The sequence below is a fragment of the Eublepharis macularius genome, chromosome 19 (assembly GCF_028583425.1).
Source record: "Eublepharis macularius isolate TG4126 chromosome 19, MPM_Emac_v1.0, whole genome shotgun sequence".
Taxonomy (NCBI): domain Eukaryota; kingdom Metazoa; phylum Chordata; class Lepidosauria; order Squamata; family Eublepharidae; genus Eublepharis; species Eublepharis macularius.
In genome coordinates this window covers 8,482,684-8,508,102 of record NC_072808.1, presented here as the reverse complement: position 1 = coordinate 8,508,102, position 25,419 = coordinate 8,482,684, and the positions used below count along the sequence as shown (strand labels likewise).

The following is a 25,419-nucleotide window of genomic DNA, read 5'->3' as shown; positions in this document are numbered from 1 at the left end:
GTGCCCTGTGAGAGATTAGGAAATCATTTTGCATATGAAATGTTCTCCACCTGGTTCCTCAGCCCCAATGCTCTCTCCATTGGGGGGTATGATTAACAGTGAAATCTTAAGCAGAGTCACTCCAGTCTAAGCCCATTGAAATCAATGGGCTTAGACTGGAGCAACTCTGCTTAGTATTTCACTGTAAGTCTTATGGCAGAAAGTGACATTCACCAGCCTCTGTCTTTCTTTTCTTTTTTCTCTTTATTGTGTAAAAGTTAAAAGATAGGGCAAAAGAGAGAAAGTAAAACATAACATGGTTGTTGTGGATTTTCTGGGCTGTATAGCTGTGATCTTGGCATTGTAGTTCCTGACGTTTCGCCAGCAGCTGTGACTGGCATCTTCAGAGGTGTAGCACCAAAAGACAGAGATCTCTCAGAGATCGTTCTCTGGCCATGAAAGCCTTCGACAATATATAAAACATAACAGACAACTACAACGAGCCAAGAATGGCCTACATATCAGTCTACACAAGGTAAAAACACTAAAGAAACGTAATAGGCATATTATTGATCCATTACAGGTTTTCACCTACAACGCTTCCTCCTTTATTATCAATCAGCTTGCGGTCTTATTAGTATCTTTTTTCTGTGTCTCATCTTCTTAATATCTCAGTACCTTATTCTTAAAAATAAAACTACAAATCATTAATTCATTTTTCTTCCTCTCTTGCAGATAATCCATAAAGGGTTCCAATTTGCCATGAATACAGAAAGTGTTTTGTCTCTGATTAATGCTGTAAGTTTGGCCATCTCAGCTAAGTCCATCAGCTTTCCAGTCCAATCTTCCAATGAAGGTAGATCCTTGCACTTCCGTTTTTGAGCATATATGACCCATGCCGCTGTTACCGTATATAAAATTAAAATACCATACTCTTTTTCCAATTTGTTGCCCATAATTCCCAGCAGATAGGACTCTGGTTTAAACTGTTAACCTTTAAGATTCTCTGCATTAACATATGCACTGGCAACCAATTTTTTTTCGCTTTATTGCAAGTCTACCAAAGATGATAAAAGGATACTTCCTATTGTTCATATTTCCAACATTGATTTGAGACACCTTTGGCCTGTTGGGACACAGTACAAACCTGCTCAGGCAGAGTCCTGTTTATTGTCGTGTTCCACGGCAGACCTGCCCCCTCAAACGAGCATTGTAAAACTGAAATGAGGAGATGCTTTTCATCTCAGCATGGGGACCTCTTGAGTTAGCCGAATAAATTCTCATGGATCTGGTGAGAGACGCAGTCATAGTGGGAGTTTGTGGGTGAACAGGGAATTGGACTCGTGGAATGTGAGTCACTTGAGCTTTGTGTTTATTCAGTTAAGTGATTTCTTGCTGAACCAGGAAATAGGAAAGCAGATGTCACTTATGTCTCCTGCATTCATCTGCACCTGTTTACCACTTGCTGTAATGCTTGTGTTCGCACAACTCGATGTCCCTGTTCTCTGACCACCTGCCTCTAACCCTAGCATCTCTGTGTTGTACTGTTCGTATCCTGTCAGCGCCTGAGATTTCTTCCATCCACACAGATCTCTTTAAAAACTTAATAACCTTTATGTTTAATACCCAAGACTGGTAGTACGCAGCAACGTAATCAAGCGAGCATCACCCTATCATGATAAGCTTTTACTTAGGCCAAACAGACTTATGAGGGACTTGTCAGTCTTTCCCAAAAGCTCGATTAGTTTAAAAAAGTAAATTCTACTACTCCTTCACATAATATGACATGTTTATGGACTACACTGCCACAGAATACACCAAATGCCTTTAGTGCGATCTAGTAATTTATATTACTCAATAAGAACCACCTTGCTAAAAGTTGCATTTAATACAGCATTCCAGCAAGGGATAGCCTGATGGAAAAGTTATAAGCAGAAACGAAAGGCCCATTGACGTTAACAGTGCTCTGCTTTGGCTCTTAATTCTAAAAAACAATGTTATTTCAGAATAAACTTTCAAGGACAATACAAACCAGTCCGTGAAAGTTTTAACATATTGTTAAGTCTTTAAGGTGGAGAAAAGGACAAAAAATGGTGGTGGTAAAAAATATAATTTACTATAGGTACTGCTTAACACTATTATACAGATCTTGAAGAAATGTAGGCGAAACATATCGAGGCGGTATAAGGGAATAAGACTGTGCTTTTTTTCACAGTACCTTTGGGGTGTCTCTTGCTCTGTTTTGGGTGCAGCCCTCTTCTCCAGCATTCCATATTGGTGTTTAAGGTGGGACAAGCCTCCTGTTTATTTTCATTCAAAGCTCTCGGCACCCCTTTTCACTGGGGTGGAGAAAGCTTTGGGATTTCCTGGCTCTCCAGGAATACTTTGAGCAGGTTACCTGTTGACCTCTCCCACAGTGTCACATGAATTGCACAAGCCCTAGCAAACTGCTGTAGTATGATGGTTAAGTGGTTGGGCTGTGAACCAGCATTCTGCTGGTTTGAATCCCACTACTGCCATGAGCCCAAAGCCACTCCTCAGCCCTGGCGGTTTTGTGAGGATAACGCCACCGACTTTGTTCACTGCTCTGAATGGGCCACCGATCTGTTTAGAAGAGCAGTATATAAGTGCAGTTATTACTATGTTTCTATCCCTACCTAATCCATGTTGTAAGTACCAAACGGGTAGCCCTGTCATGCCATAGCAGCAAAATACAATAAAAAGGTATTCCAGTATAAGATTTCCTAAGTCAGAGCTCAGTTCATCAGAGGCACTGATTTCATCTTCAGCAGATCTTGATGATGAAGCAAGCTCTGACTCACAAAAGCTCATGCGGGAATACATTTTATGGTGCCACTGTTTTACTTTGTGATCAGTAAAAAGTCCAAGTAGTACCTTTAAGACTAACCAACTTTATTGTAGCATAAGCTTTCGAGAACCGCAGCTCTCTTCATCAGATGCATCTGACAAAGAGATCTGTGGTTCTCGCAAGTGTATACCACAAAAAAGTTGGTTCATCTTAAAGGTGCTACTGGACTCTTTACTATTTTGCAACCACAGACTAACATGGCTAACTCCTCTGGATATATTATCAGTGAATCTGAGAAACAACCTCTCCCCTCCCTTCCACCCGTAGCTGGAGAAGAGAGTCTGTCATTTGGGTGTGTGTTATGTGCCGTCAAGTCATATCCAACCTATGGTGACCCTATGAATGAAAGACCTCCAGAACTTCCTATCATTAACAGACTTGCTCAGATCCTGCAAACTGGGGGACATGGCTTTTTTGATTGAGTCAAGCCATCTCGTTGTAGGTCTTCCTCTTTTCCTGCTGCCTTCCACTTTTCCTAGCATGATTGACTTTGCCAGAGAATCTTGTCTTCTCATGATGTGACCGAAGTATGATAGTCTTAGTTTAGTGGAGGGATACATGTCCCCCATGCATCTGACGAAGAGAACTGTGATTCTCAAAAGCTTATGCTACAGTAAGTCTTAAAGGTGCTACTGGACTCTCTTCGATTTTGAGTCTTAGTTTTGTCATTTTAGTTTCTAGAGAGAATTCAGGCTTGATTTGATCTAGTACCCACTTACTGGTCTTTTTGGCTGCGTGACTAGAGGAGAGGGGAAGAACTAGGGAGGCCAGTTTGTTTAGGAGCGAAAGGAGCGCGGGGTAAGGCAAAGCAGGCCGTCTAGCTCTGCAAAAAAAAAAAAAAAAGATTCCCGCACGCCTCCTCCAAGCTGTCCGCGCCGGGACTTTGCAGTCACCCGGAGGGCCCGGCCCGGGTTTTCCTGCGAGCCCCGTGCGCAAAAGCGCAGTTCCTGCGCCCTGGGCGCGCAGCGGAGGAGGCCGGGAACGGAATTCCCAGGGCTGCTCTCGCTCCGTCTCCCTCCCCGCTCCCAACCTCCACCCTCACCCCGGCCCCCAGTGCGCATGCCAGGGAGGAAGCTCCCTCGCTCTACCCCCTCCTCTTCCTGGCACTGAGTCCAGGGGGGGAGGGAGTGGAGTGAGACAGGCACTGGGGGGGTGGGGGTGGAGAGCACCAAGGATCTCCTGCACCCTGGCCCCCCCCTCCCGCCCCAGGCGCGCGCGGCAGGGGGCACCACCCCGGGCCCCCCCAGGGAGGGGCGGCAGGACAGAGCGGAGCCTGCAGCTGCTGCCGGGGAGGGGGCACCATGAACCAAGGTAAGTGCCAGGAGGGGGCCCCGGGGCACTCTCCCAAGCCGGACCGGGCGGTGCATTTGGCAACGGAGCGCGGGGATCGCCGGTGCCAAGAGGCCAGCCGAGCTGCCCCGACAGCTTTTCTGACAGTTCAAACTTCTGCCGGAGTTATGGAGCGGGGGAGGGGGGGGGAAGCGTTCGGTTTCAAAAAGAGGGGCGGGGGGAGAAGTCTGTTTGGCGGCCACCTCTCAGGTACTTCTTGCACTAAGAGGGGGGGGGGGGAGAGGAAGCTCGGAATAAAACATTGCTTGGGTTTGCCCAGGACCTCCCCCCCAACGCCCTTCAGAAGCATGAACTGCTAAGGGGGGGCTGGAGCGTGATTGCCTCCTCTTTGCTTGGGAGGGGGGAAGAGCAGATCGCACACCCCAAAATACAGGCGGGGGAGAAGTTGGGCAAACGCTGCAGGGCTCCAGAGCCCAAATAGAGGGCAGTAGGTGTTGCCCTAAACAGTGATTGTCTCCTATCCCAGAGACCTTTCTGACAACCAGAGAGCAGGTGGTGAATTCTATTGGAAAGTGACAAGTCGGGTTTATAATCCCCCCCCCCCGCACAGCCCCTTTTGATGGGGTTAATGTGTCAGCACATCCTTGTGGATTTCTCATGCTTGTGTTGAAAAGTTTCAGACTTTTGGGGGGGGCACATTCAATCCCAGTCCCTAGCCCTGCCGTCAGTGTTCTGAGCAGAAATGGGATTCGGAGGTATTAAGGCCACACAGGGACCTTTACTGCAGCTCCCTGATTAATCCAGGCTGAAGTAAGGCAAGAGACTTTATGGCAATCACTAGGTGAGTCCTGGCGAGAGTGAAACGCATGGACCGGTGCCCACATTTGGGAAGCATTTTTGCCCCATTTGCTTCCTGGAAAATTGCTTACTAAACAAGGAAAACCCAGGGCTTCCAGGATCTGTAGCATACCCAGATGGGATTCCTGGATGTCAGTGGGTTGAATCTGAAGGAGAACCGTGGTTTGCACAGGTCCAGCTGGTAACATACCACTGCATAATACAGGTTTGTAGTCGCTTGTTTATCCTGCAGAATTTCTCCCATTTACCTGGGGTTACCTGGATAAATGGCCTGCTGCCTACAGTAGCATGAACAAGGGGTGGGGTCTGATTCTCCTTAGTTGTAGAGATCTAAGAGTAATGATTTCGGGTGAATCTTGACCCTTCGCCGTTGATAGATTTCTGGGAAAAAAATAAAAGCAGAATTTCCAGCACAGAACATCACCGGCAAAGCTGACCTTGTATTTAAAGTCCCACGTGTGGTCACAGAACACAGAAGGAGTCTCACCCTCTCCCCCCGCCATAATTGAAAATACCATATTAGGAACATACATACCTGAGTGTTATTGACCTGCCCAGGGTGTCTCAACTCCATAACTGGTTTCCCACCATCTCCCTCTTTTTCTACTTGTGAGTCTATGCAACGGTCCTTACACAACTTCTACTTGTCAAAGAGTTGTAGATTCTGTTTCACTCTACTTCGCGCTTGAGAGGTTTTATTCCAGTGAAATCTTTGGGGTGTGCTCGGCTACTCTCAGAGATCTCAAGGATAAATTCTTTGGGGACAGGGCCGTGGCTCACTCCACACAGCACTTACCGTCTCAAATCCGTCTCGGTGGACACTATCATAATTACAAAAGGAGCATATTTTCTTTTCCTTCTGCATTTTTGAGATACAAATACAAAATACATTTGTTAGGTTCTTAGGAGTCGAAGGTTACGCACCTACTGTGTGGCAAGAAAGGGCTTTATTACAATAGGCATCCTTCCTAAACCTAGGTTGAGCATAGCATTTCTTGCAGCCAACAACCTACTGTGTTGGGTGTGTCTTTATAGTGCCTTAGCCCCACCTACGTCTGGCTCCACCAATGAGAGTGGGTGGAGGGAGGAGCCAACCCTTGCTTTGGCAGCTTAGCAGCTCTGTTAACCCCTTCCAGGCCAGCTGTAACTGTGTGCAGGTTCAGGTTGCCATGTTCCAAAACCAGCTTCTGCTCCCATGCCTTTAACAGCAGCGTAATGTACAGGCATTACAGGTGGTCATGCTTTATCTCTCTCTCTGTATTGTGAAAGGCTTCAGCTGCCGATTTCTGCATATCAGGTCACACAGCACTGCGGAAAGCCAGGCCTTCTCTCCACGCCCTTTCTTATCTGGTCAGATGGCAACTTTAATGAAATTGCCAGGCGCCGTCAAGTTTTTGCTATTGTAGCAAGGTGGCATCTGACCCGTGCACAGCTTGGACAATGTGCTGGGAGACTTATGCTCACCAGTGTGCAATGATCTCCCAGCTCACTGTTCAAGCATGTATATAGCTGCTTCCCTGCCCATTTATGGCAAATAAGAATCATTTCCAGGCCAGTGAAGGTTGTAATTGTTATAAAAATAAGGTCCCGTAAATGGCTACATATAGGTTTATGCAGGCTGAGGGGCTAGCAAAACTTTTTTTTGCTGGCTAGCAACTGGTGCGCACTTCTTTATAAAGCTTGCACACCCTTTTAGTGCTGGCTAGCAACTGGTGCGCACTTCTTTATAAAGCTTGCACTCCCTTCTAGTTGCTCATAGTTCCTGATCTCTCCATTCTGAGCGCTCCTTTTGAAGGCCAATCTTCCTGTGTAACCCTGATCATTAGGACTGCCAACTTTTTTCACTGTCTCCGCTCCTGTGCCTTTAACAGCAACGGCAGCTTTCATCAGCAGATATTATCAGGTGAGAGAGCCAGTCTGAGGTTGCCAGCAGGGCTGAAGAAAAGAGTCTTGGCCCTTTAATAGAGGCTTACTGGGATGTTATGTACTAGATGATGTTTTGTTTTGTTTTTACTTCCATGCCATGAAAAGCTTCAGCCACCCATTTCCACACATTAATCCTCTCTTAAAGGGGCAGGACATTTCTTCTCCAGACATGCTTTGGCAACTCTAATCCTCTCCTGCCTGCCAACTACAATCCTCTTAGCATTCCCTGCTTGCCATTTCCTCACCTATGGAAGTAGAGAAGCCAGGCAAACGATACTCTTAGTGGTGGCTAGCGTTGCCAACAGGCCTGGAGCAAAATGACCTGTCTCTTTTAGAGGGGCTTAATGTGGGGAAATGGGCTGCTCAAGCTTTTCCTGGCATGAAGGTCAATAACATTCCATTAAGTTTCTATTAAAGGGACAGGACTGTCTCCAGACAGTTGGCAACCTAGTCTGGACTGTAGAATCCTTTCATCCCTCTTGAAAAACCTCTAAGACCTACTTTATTGGCTTTTAGGTGCCAGGCCCCCAAAAATTGCACCTAAGCTTTTTTAGATAAATATTTTCATCCTCTTAGTATTTTGGCAATGCCACCCTGCTCTGATGTTTGGCTGCCTACTCACCCCTGTGAATTATTATATGCAACTGATTTTATTATTGTATTGCTTTCACGCCCGGAGAACGATGGTTGTTGTGGGTTTTCCGGGCTGTATTGCCGTGGTCTTGGACCAAGACCACGGCAATACAGCCCGGAAAACCCACAACAACCATCGAATTTATTACTGTTTTTTTTATCATTGAGGTGGTTTAGTTGCTGAGAAGTTTCACTGTGGAACTTCTCATGAATTGTTTTTTAACGACTGATTTTTATTGTGAAACTTGCATTTTACTGTTTTTTAATCTTTTGTTGTGTTAATGGTCCCAAGCATGATTTGAAAGAGGTGGAGAAAGATATTGTAAATAAACGGTAATGAGTAAACTTGTTTCTGTGAAAAACTTGATCTGCCTTTTTTCTGCAGATCGAACGGCTGTTAGAGGCGCAGGATGAGATCAAGCCAGGGTTTTGATTTAGGGTGCTTATTGGGGTTTTTTTTGCAAGTTGGCAATCGTAATTTTAGGTAGTGTCTCCTCCGAAGCTTATTCCATTGTGGACTTTTATACCAGACCAGAAATATGGGCTAAATCACCCCCCAGAAATAAAGATACTGTGTGGCTAGGGTTACCCACAGGCCTGGAGGAAAAACATAAATAATACCAACAACAACTCTGCTTATCTACCACTCTTCTAGACAGATTAGTGCTTCACCCAGAGTGGTAAACAGGTTAGTGTTATTATCCCCACAATCCAGCTGGGGCTGAGAGGAGTGGCTGATCCAAGGCCACTTACTGAACTCATGGCAGGAATCGGATTCGAACCAGCAGAATGCTGATTCACAGCCCAACCACTTAACCACTCTGCTAATAGCAGCTCTTGATGCTGCCTATGCCACACCCATATTCCCTTCAAAGTCAATATTATTATCTCCACAATACAGCTGGCGAGCTGGGGCTGAGAGGAGTGGTTTACCCAAGGCCACCTCCTGAGCTCATGGCAGGAGTCAGATTCGAACCAGCAGAGTGCTGATTCACAACCCAACCACTTAACCACTCTGCTACAGCACTCAAGCTTTATGGGTGGAAATGGGCAGGTGAAGTTTTTCATGGCATGGACATAAATAAATTCACGTGGTAGATAACATCCCATGATGCCTCTGTTAAAGGGACAAATAATTTTTTTTCCTCTGGGTTGTTGGGAACCTTGTGTGTGGCGTGGAGAGAACTTTATACCAACTGTAGAGGAACTCACCAAGAGAAAGCATAAGAGCTGCACAGGAGCCAGCAAACCGACGCATGAAGCTCCTTGGCAAGGAGATGCAGTGGGAAAAGCTTCACATGTCCCTTTTCTGTCGCTTGTTGCAGAAATTTATGCATCTGGAGGGGGGAACCTGGACCTGTAAGGCTGAGGTTTAGTTCCGTCCTTGTGGATTTTAACTAATGGGATGCGGGTGCTTTCTAAGCAACATACATTAATTGCAAGTAAGGCAAAGAAAGGTTAGACTCTCACCCCACACACCCCATCCTTTACAATGCAGCTCTTCATGGCCTTGGCCTGGTATGCCTACGGGACCACCTCCCTCCCTATGTTCCTCCACGGTGGCTTCGCTTATCTGAACAGGGTCTCCTGCAGGTGCCACCCTGCACATGGGTGAAATCAACAGCCCATACACAGGCTTTCTCTGTGGTGGCCCCTACTCTGTGGAACAGCCTGCCTGAGGTCAGGAGAGCCCCCACTCTCCTAGCTTTCTGCAAATGATTCAAAACTGAATTATTCAAAAAGGCTTTTGTATCGTAGGGAGGGGCTCTCAGATGTTTTGCTAATGACTTAAGGACCATAGACTTCACCACTATGTTGCCTTACGTGCTACCTGTGGTCTTAAATATGTGCTCCTATGAGCTACTCGTGCTTCATGTGGTCTGCTGTCAGCCCTAGAATTGCTTATGTTCTTTTTCAGCATTTCTCCAACTCTGTATTGGATTCTTACTAATGTTATGTCTTGTGTTTATTTACCTATGGCATTGTTTAAGGAAATGTCCTTGATACTGACTGTACTAATCTCACGCTGTGTAATCCACCTTGAGTCTCAGTGAGAAAGGTGGACTATAAACAAACAAACAAATAAATAAAATGGGTGAAGGGGGATGGTTACTGTCCAATCCTAACTAGTTATATCCTTCTAAGTTCACTAAAGTCAGTTAGCTTAGAAGGGTGTTATTTAGCATTTCACTGTAAGTGGCCATGACTACAAAACCAGGAACTGGTTGATCTTCCCAGATCAATTTTTTTTAAATTTAGACATTTATGGCTTTCCTCCCCAGTAGCAGTCCAAATAGCACAGCTTAGTCCAAACTTATCAATGCTTGGAGCTAAGCAGGGCCAGACACGGTTAGTACATGGATAGGAGACCACTGTTATACCAGTATGGTGTAGTGGCTAGAGTGATGGACTAGGATCTGGGCGACCCAGGTTCGATTCTCCGTTCTGTCATGGGAAGGGTTGCCAGGTTCCTATACAGTCCAGGCGGGGGAGGGGGGTGGACCCGGCACTTACCTTTGGTCTAAATCTTGTGCTTATATGCTCCTGGTGCCAACGCAGTGAGATCACTTCCGGGAAGTGATGTCAGCGTACCGGCAGTGGGCTTCCTCACTTTGCGCAGGGCCAGTTCAGCCCATTGGAGGCCAGAATTGGCCATGGCAAAGCACAGGAGTATGCCTACTGACGGGCTCAATGACATCACTCGAGGAAGTGATGTCGTCGCACCCACCGGGGAGTGCACCTGCTGCGCGCTTGCTCGGGAGCTTCTTTTCCTTCTGGGCCAATTCACCATGCCTTTTCCCCTCACCAGCCAGCTAAGTGGCGGTGAGGGGCAGAGGCTGGAAGCGGGGGATCCCCCACCCCACTAGGAGACTGGCAGCTCTAGCCGTGGAAGCTTGCTCGGTGACCTTGGGCCAGTCAAATGGTTTCAGACTAACCTACCTTGTTATTGTGAGGAAAAAATGGCGGTGAGGAGGAGAATGTACGTTGTTTTGGGTCCCCATTGGAGAGACCAGCGGGGTATAAATGAAGTAAAATAAAATTTTAAAAAACCCAAAGGAAGACTGAGGTTGCTGTGTAGAGGAAGGGAATGACGAACCACCTCTGCTCATCTCTTGCCTGGGCTGCCCTATGGATGGGGTCTCTATGAGTTGGCTGTGACTCAACGGCACATTCTTTTTCTTCTCTCTCCCTGATGGGGCCCCAAAGCTGCTTAACAATGTCATTCTCCCTCCCTTTTATCTTCTCAACAACAGCCCTGTGAGATAGGTTAGGCTGAGAGAAGATCACTGGCCCATTGTGACCCAGCATGATTCCATGGCCGAGCAAGAATTTGAACCTGGGTCTCACCATACCGGCTTGATCAGCTGGAGTAGCAGGAAGTGTACAAATGTGACGTTGTGTAATTATCTTATTTCCCAAGTCCCCGAGACTTTGCACCACGTCTTTTTGCAATACAAAATAGCAAAGTGTGGCTAATTTCAGAGTAACAAGGAGCTGTGCTGGCCCAGGGGAGGAATCCTGGCACCCCAAGTCCACAGGATAAACTTCGAGTCTTTTCCTGGAATCAGCAGATTTTCCCTGGCTGGGGGCGGTGGGTCGCTGTGCGGGTTCTTGTTCTCTCTGTGTGCGCTTCAGCTGCGGCAACATGTCGCCCATCTTTTACAGGTGTCGGCTAGTGTGGCTGGAGAGTGGGCGTGAGCTCACCAAACTGGGCACTGCCTGGACTCCAGGAAAAGGCTGCGTGGACTATGAGCGCCAGGCGGGAGCGTGCCCACCCTTAACGCCGCCTGCCGCGAGGTTTGCAGCCATGAGCAGGTAGGAACCGTCAGCCGAGTGCAGCTGGGATTAAAGGATCATCCAACTGTTTGCCGTTTCATAGCTTCTCCTTGATGGAGTTTAGTAGGTCAGGACCGCCCAGAGAGTGTGTGGAGGGAAGTGAGGGAGACCGACAGAAGGGGGTTGGGGGACATGGAAGCAGTCACAGTAATTCACCTCAGTCCCCCTGATAAAAGTCGCCCACGTCTGGCTGGTGCCTCATTTCTAGCCTGAAGCGTTTCTAGCCTGTTCTCCCCCCCCCCCCCCGCCTCTCATCATCCGTAGAATGTTTGTTCCATCTTTCTTGTTGTCATTTAGTGGCAGTCATCTCCTCATCAGCAGGTTAAGGGAAGCATCGCATGGTAGAGTCCTTCCTGGGCTGTACCACTTCAGGCTGCTGGCCTGTGTATGTGGCAGGAGAAATAACGTGATTTTAATCATACTTTCTGTCATGGAGTGCCCTCCCTCTTGAGGCTAGCCTGGCAGCCTACCTACACAACACCCCTGCGCTGAAAGACATATACTGGCTGCCCCTCCCACTAAGTATTTGACTACTGCCCGCTTTACTCTCCTTTAGGGGCCAAGGCTTTTCTCTTTACCAAGGCTTTTAAACGAAGGGATTCCGCCTTTATTTTTTTAGCCTTTTGATGATCTGCTCCTCATCTGTTTTATCAATAGCATTTTAGACTGCTCCTTTTTATGTGCTTTTATGCCCTGGCTTGCTTTGAATGCCTGCTTTTATTGACATGTCTTCTTTCAGTTGTCTTGGATTGTTTTATTGATATGTATTTATTGGCTGTTTGCTTGATTTTGTTTTATTTTGAGTCTCTTGAGCAAGTGTGAAGAGACGGCATATACTTTTTCTGAGGGGGTAGATCAAGATGGGTAGCCGTGTTAGTCTGTCTGTAGCAGAGGAAAAGAGCAAGAGTCCAGTAGCACCTATAAGACTAAGAAAATTTGTGGTAGGGTATGAGTTTTTGTGAGCCACGGCTCACTTCTTCATCATGATCAGATAACTTTAGATATTTGAAGAAGTGAGCTGTGGCACACGAAAGCTCATACTCTTCCACTAATTTTCTTAGTCTTATAGGTGCTACTGGACTCTTGCTCTTTTCCCCTGTGAGGGGGGTTAGGCTGAGAGAGTGTGATGGCCCCAAGGAGCTTCTGTGGCAGAGCAGGGATTCGAACCAGGTTGTCCCTGGTCCTAGTCCTAGTCCTTGTGTCCTATGCACCTCATAGACACAAGCCATCTGTTCCCCATTGTGCCAATACGAGCCGAGCCCCTGGGCCTCAGGAGCTCTTCAAACCATTGTACCATCCACCCCACCCCCACAGTGTCTTATTTTACCTCAGTGACAAACGGTTCTTTCAGGTGCCCAAGCGCTGAGGGAGCACAATGAATGGCGGCGATGATTGCTGTGGTGTGGATCGAGGTGGGCGCCCAGCAGTCGCACCTGTGCCCGTGGGCTGGCAGCGCAGGGTGGAAGAGGGAGGGGTGCGCTACATCAGGTGAGCTTCCCCTCTGCCTCCCCAACTGGGGCAGGGCCACTCCCACCTCTGGTGCTACCCTTCACACTGCCTCCTTTCTCTCTCTCTCTCTCTCTCTCTCTCACAGTCCTAGCGGCACAAGCCTGGCTTCCTTGGAGCAGACTCGTGCGTACCTGCTGGCAGACGGCACCTGCAAGTGCGGCCTGGAGTGTCCCCTCAATGTACACAAGGTACAAGACCCAGGAAAGAACCTGATCTGTTACAGTTGGGTTAATATTAACATTAACAATAACATTCAATTTATAGACAGCCCTTCAGGACAACCTAACACCCACGCAGAACGATTTACAAAGTGTTTTATTATTATCCCCACAACAACAATCACCCTGTGAGGTGGGTGGGGCTGAGAGAACTCTGAGAGAGCTGTGACTGACCCAAGATCACCCAGCAGGCTTCAAGCGGAGGAGTGGGGAATCAAACCCGGCTCTCCAGAGTAGAGTCCCACAGTCTTAACCACTACACCAAACTGGCTCTAGTATAAAGATTGTCAAACTGAGCCCAAGGAACAACAACAACACGCCCACTCAGAGCAGTTTACAAAGTGTATTATTATTATCCTCACAAGATTATTATCCTTTTGATAAAGTTCCTCATCCAAGGCTGCTAAGTAAGCTCAATAGTCATGGGGTAAAAGGACAAGTCCTCTCGTGGATCAAAAACTGGCTAATGAATAGGAAACAGAGAGTGAGTATAAATGGGCAATATTCACAGTGGAGGGTGGTAAGCAGTTGGGTACCGCAGGGCTCAGTATTGGGTCCGGTGCTTTTTAACTTGTTCATTAATGATTTGGAGTTGGGAGTAAGCTGTGAAGTGGCTAAGTTTGCTGATGACACTAAATTGTTCAGGGTGGTGAGAACCAGGGAGGATTGTGAGGCACTCCAAAGGGATCTGTTGAGGCTGGGCGAGTGGGCGTCATCGTGGCAAATGAGGTTCAACGTGGCCAACTGCAAAGTAATGCACATGGGGGCCCAAAATCCCAAATATAAATACACAATGATGGGGTCCAAACTGGCGGAGACTGACCAAGAAAGAGATCTTGGAGTCGTGGTGGATAAAAAAAAAAGCCAACGCTATGCAGGGGATTATTAGGAAGGGAATTGAAAACAAATCAGCTAGTATCATAAAATGCCCCTGTATAAATCAATGGCACAGCTACATTTGGAATACTGTGTACAATTCTGGTCACCACACCTCAAAAAAGATATTATAGCACTGGAAAAAGTGCAGAAAAGGGCAACTAGAATGATTAAAGGGATGGAACACTTCCCCTATGAAGAAAGGTTAAAGCGCTTGGGGCTCTTCAGCGTGGAGAAACGATGACTGAGGGGTGACATGATAGAGGTTTACAAGATTATGCATGGGATAGAGAAGGTAGAGAAAGAAGTCTTTTTCTCCCTTTCTTACAATACAAGAACTCGTGGGCACTCAATGGAATTGCTGAGCAGTCGGGTCAGAACAGATAAAAGGAAGTACTTCTTCCCCCAAAGGGTGATTAACACTTGGAATTCACTGCCTCAGGAGGTGGTGGCAGCTTCAAGCATAGGCAGCTTCAAGAGGGGATTGGATAAACATATGGAGCAGAGGTCCATCAGTGGCTATTAGCCACAAGGTACAGATGGAACTCTTTGTCTAGGGCAGCGATACTCTGTATTCTTGGTATTAGGGGGGGGGCAATCTGTGGGAGGGCTTCTAGTGTCCCTTCCCCACTGGCAGACCTCCTGAGGACTCCTGGTTTTTGATCACTGTGTGACACAGAGTGTTGGACTGGATGGGCCATTGGCCTTATCCAACATGGCTTCTCTTATGTTCTTATGTACAAACGAGATTTCAGTTTGCTACTTTCCCATCCAAACTGCGGTCAAAGCAGTGTATAAATATAAAGCCTCTCCCATTTTACAGATCATAAAATCTCAATCCATAAAAGCAACTCTGCAGTTAAAAATCCAGCAGAGACCGTAAAGCCATGAAGAAGCATTACAAAACCTTTAACAGATAGCAAACATGTCTTAATTCAGGGCCTTCTGGAACAAAAAGGGTTCTGACCCATTCCAGATGGTCTAGATGTAGTTTCACCATCAGCTCGAATGGGAGGGCATTCCAAAGCCTGGGGACAGCAGCTGAACAGGCTTTCCCCTGGGTCCTGGCCAAACTAATCTCAGCTAAGACTAGTTCTTCTAGGAGAGCCCTCTACATGGAGCTCAGAACCAGAGCATGTTGGTACGGGTGGAACTAGATCTTTAGATATTTCAGACCCAAGCCATTTAGAACGCCCTGTAATGAGACAAGAACAAAGGCAGAAGAGAACCATTATCAGGACCAGTGGGTGGTGAAATCAAACATTTATTGGGGTGCCATAGCTCCTGTAGAGCAACTGTGTTCACCGTGCATGGAAAACCAAGAAGGTGAGGGAATTCAGTTTGCCAATTCCACTTCTTTCCATTTAAGGGAGATCCACAAAAGATACTTTCCCCCAAGGGCTCCCCAAAATCCTGGAGCCAACCCTGCTAATGATATATATAAAATCAAACCTATTTCCTTAGACTCAAGGTGGCTAACAACACAGGACACATTTGCAAAAACATGTTTGCCCCTCTGCTGGTTGTCCAAAGGTGGGCATAACATTGGAGAATCAAGGAAAAATTATCGTTTCGGAGTGTGTGGACAGCCCCCAGTGTGCTTTTAAAGCAGAAGTGGGGGGAAAGATCTCAGACAGGCTTGGAACTTGCTCATACAAATATTTCAAATCTGAAATGAATATTTTCACTGGAGTTCTCCTCCAAACGGCGTACTGTGAACTCTTATGTAAAATTTTCTTCAGATAATCTCTGGTTGCTTAGATGATTGCCAAAGTTTCATTGAATCGTCAGTATCTCCATTTAACATTCCGCTTCCGTATTTGAATCATGGCATTTGACAATAATTGACAACCGTCCTGCTGTGGCACTGAATCTTTTGACAGCTAGTTGCTTACAAAATTTCATGTCTGACGCCTGCGAAAACTATCAGAAGTCTAAAGCACATGTATTCTTTTAATTTTGTGAAATGAACTTGAAAATTTCAGGGAATTTCGTGTATTTGTGAATATCTAAAAGTACCTGAGAAGCAACAGAATTTGTTTAAAAGATAGAGCATGTATATATATTTACAGATTTTTGAATAGCCTCTGATGTTGTTTTATTCAATAGACCACCTTTTGTCGTCTAACAGGGATAATTTGATGAGAACGGTGGCATTGCCCAAGGCTTCTCTTCACAATCATAAGGGCTGGAGACTTGCTTTAAATAAAAGTAGAGGTCCTCAATATTCTGACTTCGCTGAATGCTAATTGCAGAATTATAAAATATATACAAGTGTAAGGCTCAAAAGTGATAAATCTGCAATCATTGCTGTTTTTATAAGATCTCATTAGAGTCCTATGTTCAGTAGAGATGGGCATGAACCGAAATACGAACCAAAATTCATGACGAATCAGGCTGGTTCGTGGTTCATGAACCAGCGATTGTCAGATCCCATTTCTGACAAACCGCCACGAACTTTAGGCTGGTTCGTTTGGTTTGTTTTTCAGTTCATCTCTGCAGACAGCCTGGTGCCAATCAATCAGTTTCCTAGGCAACAGGGGATGGACTTCCTGCAGACCTTCTGCTGACCCGGAAGTGGTGATTTGCTGGCCTGGAAGTGACATTTTCATGAACCAAAACAAACCAATTTGTGAACTGGGGCAAGTTCGTGAAAGTTCATGGCTTTTTCTGGCTCATGCCCATCTCTAATGTTCGGTTTGGAGTTCTGCACTTCAAGAAGGATCCTGCCTCCTGTGACAGGCAGTGGCTCTCCAAAGTCTCAGGAACCCAAATTTCTTTCTTGCTGCTTGAGTTCTTTTTAACTGGAGATATTGCTGAGGCCTGAACCAGGGACCTTCTGTATGCAAACCAGATGCTCTGCCACTAAGCTACAGCCTCTTATCCCTGTAAGATGTGTACTGATGCTGAACTTCCTTGGGGAATTTTCCTCCCAAGGAAGCTATGTACACTTAACCCAGGAAAGAAAAAAAGAATGCCCGGGGTAGGGGTGGGGGAGACGTCAGCACTTTTCAAATATTTAGAATGGTGGCAAAATAAAAGAGAAGCCAGCATGATTGGAAGCAACGGGTTTAAGTTGTGAGTAGGATATCAGCAACTGAGAACCCCTGGGCCACATCTGGCCTCCTGAAGTAGGAAGCCGTTTTGCTCCTTCATTATCTTTCAGGTGTGAAAGGAGTAATATCCGAAATAAAAGGAATTACCTTCGCAGGGAGGTAGATGAGGGATGAGTCCCCTTACCTCATGCTCTGTTCTCAAAGTGACCTTTTTGCAAAGCCAGTTGCTGACCGCATTGCTCAAGGTTGAGAAGTTAGGATGAATGTCTTACAAGTCTCTTTAGCAAGATGCTGCTCAGCCCAACTGTGGAATCTCATTGCTTAGAAGCTTTCCTTTTATTTTTTTTTTAAAAGGCTAGGCAGATAACCAGCTTGAGATATTTTAGATATGAGTCAGGGCATTAAATGCACTGCAGTCTTGCAGAAGCGTCGGAAAGAACACTACAGAAGGTAGCATTGGCCACAGAATTCAGCTTCCTAAGAATCTCAGCTTCCATTCTTCGTAAAAGCAGGTTTCTAAGCCTCCATGGAGGAGCAAGGATATTCTTGAAACAGAAGAAATGATGCAAAACAATAAACCCTGCCATTATGCAAAATAAAGAGTAATGATGCAAGCTTGCTTAATTTTGCACCATGATCTTAAGGTGGCAGAATGGAATCTTGCAGTGAATACACACAATAGAACAGGCAGAAAAGAGCAAGAGACCAGTAGCACCTATCAGACTCACAAAATTTATTGTAGAGGGTGTTATGCTTCAGGACCTACGGATGGACTGCAGTGATCTAGCAAGGTCATCCCTCTGGGATTAGGCCTAAGGCGAAGTCCTGTCCTTGTATGGTTTGACCAACTTCTGCCCTTTAATTTGAAAAATAGTACCTTTGATCCATGAACATGGGCTTGCTCCTCACACCGACCACCAGAAGCTATTTTAGAAAGGACATTTGCGTGTGTGCCGTTAGAGCTGCCATTCACCAGGGGTTGGCATTGTGTTCAAGGGCCCTTTTTGCCAACAGCACATTTCTAGCTCCAGCACAGAGCTCTGGCATAGATTCCGTATCGGCTGCCTGCCCAAGGCTTCCTGCACATCTGGCATTCCGCTTGCTGCGGACGATTCCGGGAAAGACGTTCCAAGCTATACAGACGGCCCTGGCTGGCTCTATTGGGCTTCACCATCTCCACACAAGAACTGCAGTTGTAACCCAGAAGATGCCCAACTGCAAGGAATGCTGGGTATTGCAGGTGGAAGTGGGCGACTGCTGCTACTGGCCTTTTCATTGATTAATTAAATTTTATGAATTAATATCTGAGGATCCTCAGCATACAGCTGGGAAAATGCCTGGCCTAAAAATAGCCCAGGCAAGCCCAATCTCGTCAGATCTCAGCTGCTCACCGGGGTCGGGCTTAGTTAGTAATTGGGTGGGGGACCCCCAAAGAAGTCCAGGGTCGCTATGCAGAGGCAGGCAGTGCGAAGCCTCTTCGTAGTCACTTTGCCTTGAAAACCACAGTGGGGGTTCATCGTAAGTTACCTGCGATTTAACCACACTCTCCACCAGAAAGCTCTAGCCTCATTCAAAGGGGGGAAAGAGCTTTTGACCGGCTCCTCCTAGCTCCTAGGATGTAGCTCATGATCAGCATGGCCCTTCATCTCCTCTGGAGGAACCCAGCAGTACCTACAAATTTTCACAGCAATGTTTGCCATCTCGGGTCATCCCTGCTGCAAAGGAGGGTAGTAATAGCCAGAGCTGTATGTATTTTGCATCTTAGCAATTCTGAATTCAGCATTCTTGACATTACTCCTTTTTTTAAAAAAAAAAAAAAGCAACAACAATGAAAGCGAGTTTCTAGCCTCCGTTGCTGCAAAGTAGTGCCTGAAAACTGGGGCGTTGGGGAGGGCAGTGTTTGGAGAAAGAAGGCAGAAGGCTGTTCGGGATTTCCTAGGATCAGGAGGGGAGCCGATGCAGTGTTCCATACCCCTCTTCTTTACCCCTCTGTTGAGAGTTAACAGAAGCAGCATAAATAATGCAAACGATCCGCAAATTTCTTTGATTTGAGCTAGCTTTGGAATTTTGTGCCTGTTCTCTTTTGCTTCCACCAAGATTCCTTGATTCCAATTCACCTTGCCGTTAGCTGAGAACATACGCAGGGAAGGAACTCCGCAATCTGATGGGATCTCCATGTGAACGAGAATTAGAGGAAGGAGTCAGCACAGACAATTACGTGGTCGTTAAGGCAATAGTTAAAAAAGAATAGGCTTTTAAAAATAAATTTATTAACAGACTGTAAACATATCCCCCAAAAAACATGCACACGGCAAAAACATTGTTTATATTTTTTAAAAATAAAAATAATTAAATCTTTCCCCCTCGTTGGTAGGTTTTCAACTTTGACCCGGCAGCAATGGTGACGGGCAGTGAAGGCGCCAAGGGAGATGAGGACATGACCAAACTGTGCAACCATCGCCGGAAAATCGTGGCAATGGCCACCCTGTATCGCAGCATGGAAAGCCATGGACCGCTGAGCCTGCCACACCTGGGGCCAGGTAACCACGATCTGCACAAAACCACATTTTTCCATCACCCTCTTCTATAGCATTGTGACCTGGGCTTGGGTTCCAGGGCTTAACTTTACCAGCTAAGTTTACCTTTCTTCCCTTAGATTCTTGCTGAAGGATACGCTTTGCCCGTGCTGTTCCCCACCATTGTAGCATGGCTTGCTTCAATCTGGCATGGGCCACTCTTTTTGTTTACTAGAGTCTCCCCTGTCATTTGTTTATGCTGTGGTGGCCCCAAGCAGCCTACACCACCATTCTCCCCTCCTCCTTTGTGCCCTCAGAACAACAACCTTGTGAGGCTGTTTAGGCGGAGAGTGAGTGACGCCCAAGTTCACCCAGCCAGCTCTGACCTTGCCTTTTTGCAAGGTCATTCTGAGCAAAGCTGTTCATGATAGGATGATTTATATACCGCCCTTCAGGACAACTTAATGCCACAGAGCGGTTTACAAAGTGTGTTATCTCCGAGAAGCTGTGACTGAAGCAAGGTCACCCAGCTGGCTTCACGCAGAGGAGTGGGGAAACAAACCTGGCTCTCCAGATTAGAGTCCTGCCGCTCTTAACCACTACACCAAACTGGCTAAAGTAATTTTTCTCTCTCATTGAGTGTCGTATTCTTTCTTTCTCCAACCCCCATCAACCATCGGTTACACCACTGCTTCTGCATAAACATAGCCAGGGAAGGTTGGGTAGGTGTTGCCCTCCTATCTGACTTTGTCTCTGTCTGTTTCAGGGGTCCTGAACCAGCCCTCCCACCCACCAACACCAGGACCCAGCAGTCGCCCGCAGCAGCAGCCGCTTCCCAACAAAGCACCGGCTGCCTTGGCCAAGGTCCCGGAACCCTACCTGCAGTGCCCTTCTGATCGCTACGGCAACACCTGGTCCAGCCAGAGCTCCCCCTTCCCGCACCATCCCAACCATCTCTTTGGAGACATCTTCCCAGGCCGCCTTCCTGCCACCACGAATGGCAACACCCGCCCAACCTTCCCTGCTGAACTGAACGCCGCTGGGGTTTCCTTTCTGCCGAGCAAAGCTGTTCTCGATGCGCCACCCCGGACCTATCCCTCAAGCGGGCTTCTCTTCCCCTCACCAGACGAGGTGGTTCCAGGTCAAGAGGGCAGCCCCTGGAGTGGCCGGCCAGGACCTCTGGGGTCGCAGACGAGCACCACTGGCTCGCCTGCCCCCACAACCCTCTCCTCTGTTTCATCCCCAGCAGGCAGCGCTGAGCCCTCCCCACAGCGCTCTCGGCATTCCTCTGCGTCCTCAGAGCAGGGCCTCGGTGGACATCGGCTGGCCCCCAAACCCTCCAGCTTGGATGTGGCGCCGCCAGCCAATGCCTTAATCAACCAAAGCAGCAATAACCTGCCCTCAGTGCCCTTAGGAGTCGCCCCCGAAGGCAAAGGACCGCCCGGCCTGCTGCTCCTTCATCCGCAGGGCCCAGGCTCTTTCCCAGCCAGCAGTTTGTTGAGCGCAGCCGCCAAGGCCCAGCTCGCCAGCAGGGGGCGTCCTGACGAGCTGGCTGCCAGCACTTTACCCAGCCGCTTGCTGCTGTCCGTGGTGGGCGGGCGGCCGCCTCGGCGCCAGCGCCGCTCCCCCACCGTCTTGCGCCTGCTCAAGGACTCCCACTCGGGGCAGGCCACAGCTGCCCATTCTGAGGAGATGCCGACACGACACCCCCGGCCGCGGGACCAGCCGACAGCGGGAGAGGCCAAGAATGGACCCCCAAGCTCGGTGGCGCCGGTTCAGCCACTGTCATCCTTGCTGAGCCTGCTGGGCCCTCCTGTCAGCTCGCCAGCCCCTGGGCTCCCCCCGCTGCCCCCGACTCCTACCGGTGATGGCCCCAGCCCGTTGCCCTCTTTTCAGGACTTCAACAGCCAGCTCCTCAGTCTCTTTGGGCAGCTGGCCTCAGCGTCTTCCGAACAGATCTCAGGGAGTCCCCCGCAGCCAAAACCTCCGGCCTCTCCTGTCAGTCCCCACGGCCCCCCAGGTATCTTGTGTGGGGGAGCTTTCCTAGGGCTGAAAGCAGTCGCTGACAAGGGGGGGATTTCATCATTAGAACGGAGACAGCAAATCGTCAGCCGTGTGTCTTCTGCACTCAGTGGGGGGAAGCCTGCAGCCCCCCACAACTTCTTGTTCTCTTGCCTTTCTTTGCTCATGGGACCAGGCTGCAGCCTTCCCTTCCGGTGCAGCCCAGTGCGGGTTTACTTCAAAGTAAATGCAAATGTGTGGCATGGGGTTTGTTCCCAGGGGGAAGTGTTTAGGACTCGCAACCTAAACGTATGAAGCTCATAATGTCATGGCTGAAGTCTTATCGCAGTCAAGAGCTGTCCTTCAGCCTCGGTGCCCCCTCCCGCAGCTGAGATAAGAGCAGGGTGCAAAAATGTGGAGGTGCTTAGGAGCTTCTGGGCCTGATCTATTGGAAAGATTGCGAAGGCCTGTTGATTATTCATTCATTCATTCATTCATTCATTCAATTTTTAGCCCACCCTCCTCACAAATGGGCTCAGGGCGGGGTGCAATAAAATGCTCAATGAGCATTTAAAATAAATAAATAAATAAATAAATAAATAAAGATAGATAGATAGATAGATAGATAGATAGATAGATAGATAGATAGATAGATAGATAGATAGATAGATAGATAGATAGATAGATAGATAGATAGATAGATAGATAGATAGATAGATAGATTTTAAAATGCAGAAAAATATCTATAACAGCGTATCAGATGGCGGCCCCCTCCAGTTTCCCCAATCCGAACATAAACAAACTAAGAGGAGTGTGGGGGGGGGCATAGTTTGATAATATGCTGGTGATAAGATGGCCAAGACCTGTTGGTAAGGTTGCCAAAGCCGATGGGTAAGGTTGCCAATAGGCCTGGAGAAAAAAACACCCAAGACCTGGAAAAGGACCAAAGAGAGAGCAGTGCCTTCTGGGAAAGGTTAGTGTCTCGGAATGGGGCGTGTTGCCCCAGCCTCAGTGGTTCTTTCCCCCCCTCTCTTCCAGGTGCTGCCTCTGTGTCGCCTTTGACTCCCAAAGCCCCTCCGGCGCCCAGCCCCGTCGCAGCCCCCACCAGCACCATGGAGGGAGGAAGCCTGGGCTGCCCGCTGCCCTCGGGCACGGATACTTTCCCCTTCCTGGCGCAGGAACAGGCGCTGCCGTTTGGGAACGCTCTACCTCCGGGGCTACTCCCACTGGGCTCCTTCCCCTTCTCCTTGACCCTGGGCCCCGAGACGGCCCTTCCTCCTATCAGCCTGCAGGGGGAGCCAGACGGACAGTCCTTGCTGCCGCTGGTGCTGCCTGGCTTGGATTTGCTGCAGCAACCGAGTGGACTCTTGGCATCACTGCTGGCGTTGCCAGGGGCGCCGTGCGAGGGCGAGAGGGAAGCAGCAGCAGCAGCAGCAGCAACCACAGAGCCCCTGCTGGAGCCATTTGCCAGTCTCCCCGAAACACTGCAGCCTCTGCTTTTCCCAGCACTTTCAACTCCTCCAGCTGTCCTAGCTTTAAATTCAGCACTGTTGGCAACCAGCCTGGGCCCTTCGGACACTGGGCCAGGCCCTACACAGGTAAGAAAGCATTACTTAGGTGTACTCAGGCAACATGTTGCCTTTTGTTGGGAGAAGTGGCTTTTAATTTGTCTAACAGTAACAGCAATGATATCCTATACATTTCTATGGCGCAATCAACATACTCTGCGCATTGCAGAGTAGCTTGGGTTAAAACTCTGCCCCACGGAACTTACAAAGTTAGTTTGCCTTATTCACAGAGGTGCATTTGGTGAAAAGCAGGCTATTGTAACACATCATATCTCTGATTCCCATGGGTGGCCTTACCAGGAAGATCAAAACATCTGCGCAATGAGTCATCCAGGGTTAGGGGAGCCATTTCTGCAGACTTAGAAAGAGTAACCTCTGCAAGATACATGTGCATGCGCAGGCACCAGAAGAAAGAACATGAAAAGTTAAAAATAGGTAGAAATTGGTCAAAGGGAAGGAGGGGAAAGCATACAGAGTCAAGAAGCTACAACTTAGTTTCTTAAATATGACTCTCATCTATTTATATTTGCAGAATGCGTTTAAATATCATTGATGCAGGGCTTTAGCGTTGGAGGGGAGAGGAAACGTGTGAACTCTTAGTGAGATGATACGCGCACGGAGCACTTCGAAGACTTGAAACGTGCTGTGCAAATGCTACCTGTTGTTATTGTCATTGTTTTGTAACATAACCTGGGGAGAGGTCAGCTGGATTCGGTTTGGCTAAATTCAAACCGAATCGGACTGTTATTTTACAGTCCTCCAAAGTGCCTCACGCAAAGGGGAGGGTGTGAATGGAGGTGCTGCTGTGGGGACTTTGGGGACAGGGGAAGCAATGAATCTGTGCCCAAGGAGACACACAGAGTTCACAAAAGCTCAGGAAGGAGACGTTATCCATGTTTAGCACCTCCAGAAGCAGGAGTTGGGGAAGAACTTTATGGGCCCCCAGGACCCCCGAGTGATGTTGTGGTGAGGTGAGGAATGGCGGGATAAAAAATCGACTGGCTGTATAGCTTGTGCATAGCCTTAGTCCTAGAGTTTAGACAAGTTAGATGACCTGGGGTCTGGAGACCAAGCCCTACGAGGAAGCCTTGGGAATGTTTAGTTTGGAGGAGATTGAGGGGGGGCATGATTGCTCTCTTTAAGTATTCAAAAGGCTGTCATTTGGAGGAGGGCAAGGAGCTGTTCCAGTTGGCAGCAGAGGGTAGGACGCGAACCAATGGGTTAAAACTACATGCACAAAGGTACCGGCTGGATATTAGGAAAAACTTTTTCATGGTCAGAGTAGTTCAAAAGTGGAATCAGCTGCCTAGGGAGGTGGTGAGCTCCCCTTCACTGGCAGTTTTCAAGAGGAGGCTGAATATTTGTCAGGGATGCTTTAGGCTAATTCTGCATTGGGCAGGGGGTTGGAGTAGAAGGTCTGTATGGCCCGTGACCAGAGCCTACCCTATAGGAATAGCTGCGCCTCCTTTCCAGTGGGGGGGCACGACAGTGCTGAGCCCCAGCCACAGGTTTTCATTGCTCTGCTTAAATCATCTGCCAGGCTTATCCCAAGTCTTTTTTACCCATCTTAACTGTCTTCTGCGCATCTTACGCAGACCGGCCTGGCTGGCTCTCCTGTGGCACCTACCTCCGCTAGCATGACATCGACGACTACTGAGGGCACCACGCCAGGCACCCCCAGCTCCTCAGGGAGGCTCAACCCCCTGATGCCCCAGCTTGTAAACCCGCTGCTGAGTACCACACTTCTGGGTGAGTTGCGTCCCTTCTCTTACGGATCCCATTTCGGGGAGGATGCAGAGATTATGGTGCAGCCAGGCCACTTGGAACGAGTCCTCTTTCTGTCTGTGACTGACTGGGTTTGATGCTGGGTAAATAACGCTGAAAGGGGCCCAAGAGTGGCTACTAGAAAGCCCACTTTTCAAGTGTTTATACGGCTGGTCTCAGCATGTGGACTCGTCCGGTGGGACTAGGTCACACCAGCGCCTACCAAATCAGAAAATGCCGTCTAATGATCAGAAGAGAACCCAGCAAGCCCCCACTCCAAACCAAACCAATGACCAAACAGGAAAACGATGCCTGTGTTGTGCTAAAAGGTAGCAGGATCACATACATGACAGTAGATTCAGAGGAGTTAGCTGTAGTTAGTCTGTAGTTTGATTCTTTGGAAAAAATACTATTTTTACTAACGCATTTGAAGTCTCTCAGTTCTAGCTTGGGAGGTGGGATGCTTCCCTAAAGGGCTCACACACATTCTTGATCTCTTTTACTGGGGCTGAGCTGCTT

General features: G+C 48.0%; 1 protein-coding gene across 1 annotated transcript in view; it reads left to right on the top strand.

The window, feature by feature from the left end:
- Positions 1-3,919: 3,919 nt before the first annotated feature.
- Positions 3,920-25,419, top strand: part of MBD6 (methyl-CpG binding domain protein 6) — a 28,887-nt gene continuing 7,387 nt past the window's right edge. The window contains exons 1-8 of the mRNA XM_055003890.1: positions 3,920-4,159; positions 11,222-11,371; positions 12,744-12,880; positions 12,987-13,089; positions 19,426-19,591; positions 20,334-21,587; positions 22,607-23,166; positions 24,732-24,885. Coding sequence (XP_054859865.1) covers positions 12,768-12,880; positions 12,987-13,089; positions 19,426-19,591; positions 20,334-21,587; positions 22,607-23,166; positions 24,732-24,885 — 2,350 coding nt within the window. The 5' untranslated portion in view covers positions 3,920-4,159; positions 11,222-11,371; positions 12,744-12,767. The remainder of the gene's footprint in view (positions 4,160-11,221; positions 11,372-12,743; positions 12,881-12,986; positions 13,090-19,425; positions 19,592-20,333; positions 21,588-22,606; positions 23,167-24,731; positions 24,886-25,419) is intronic.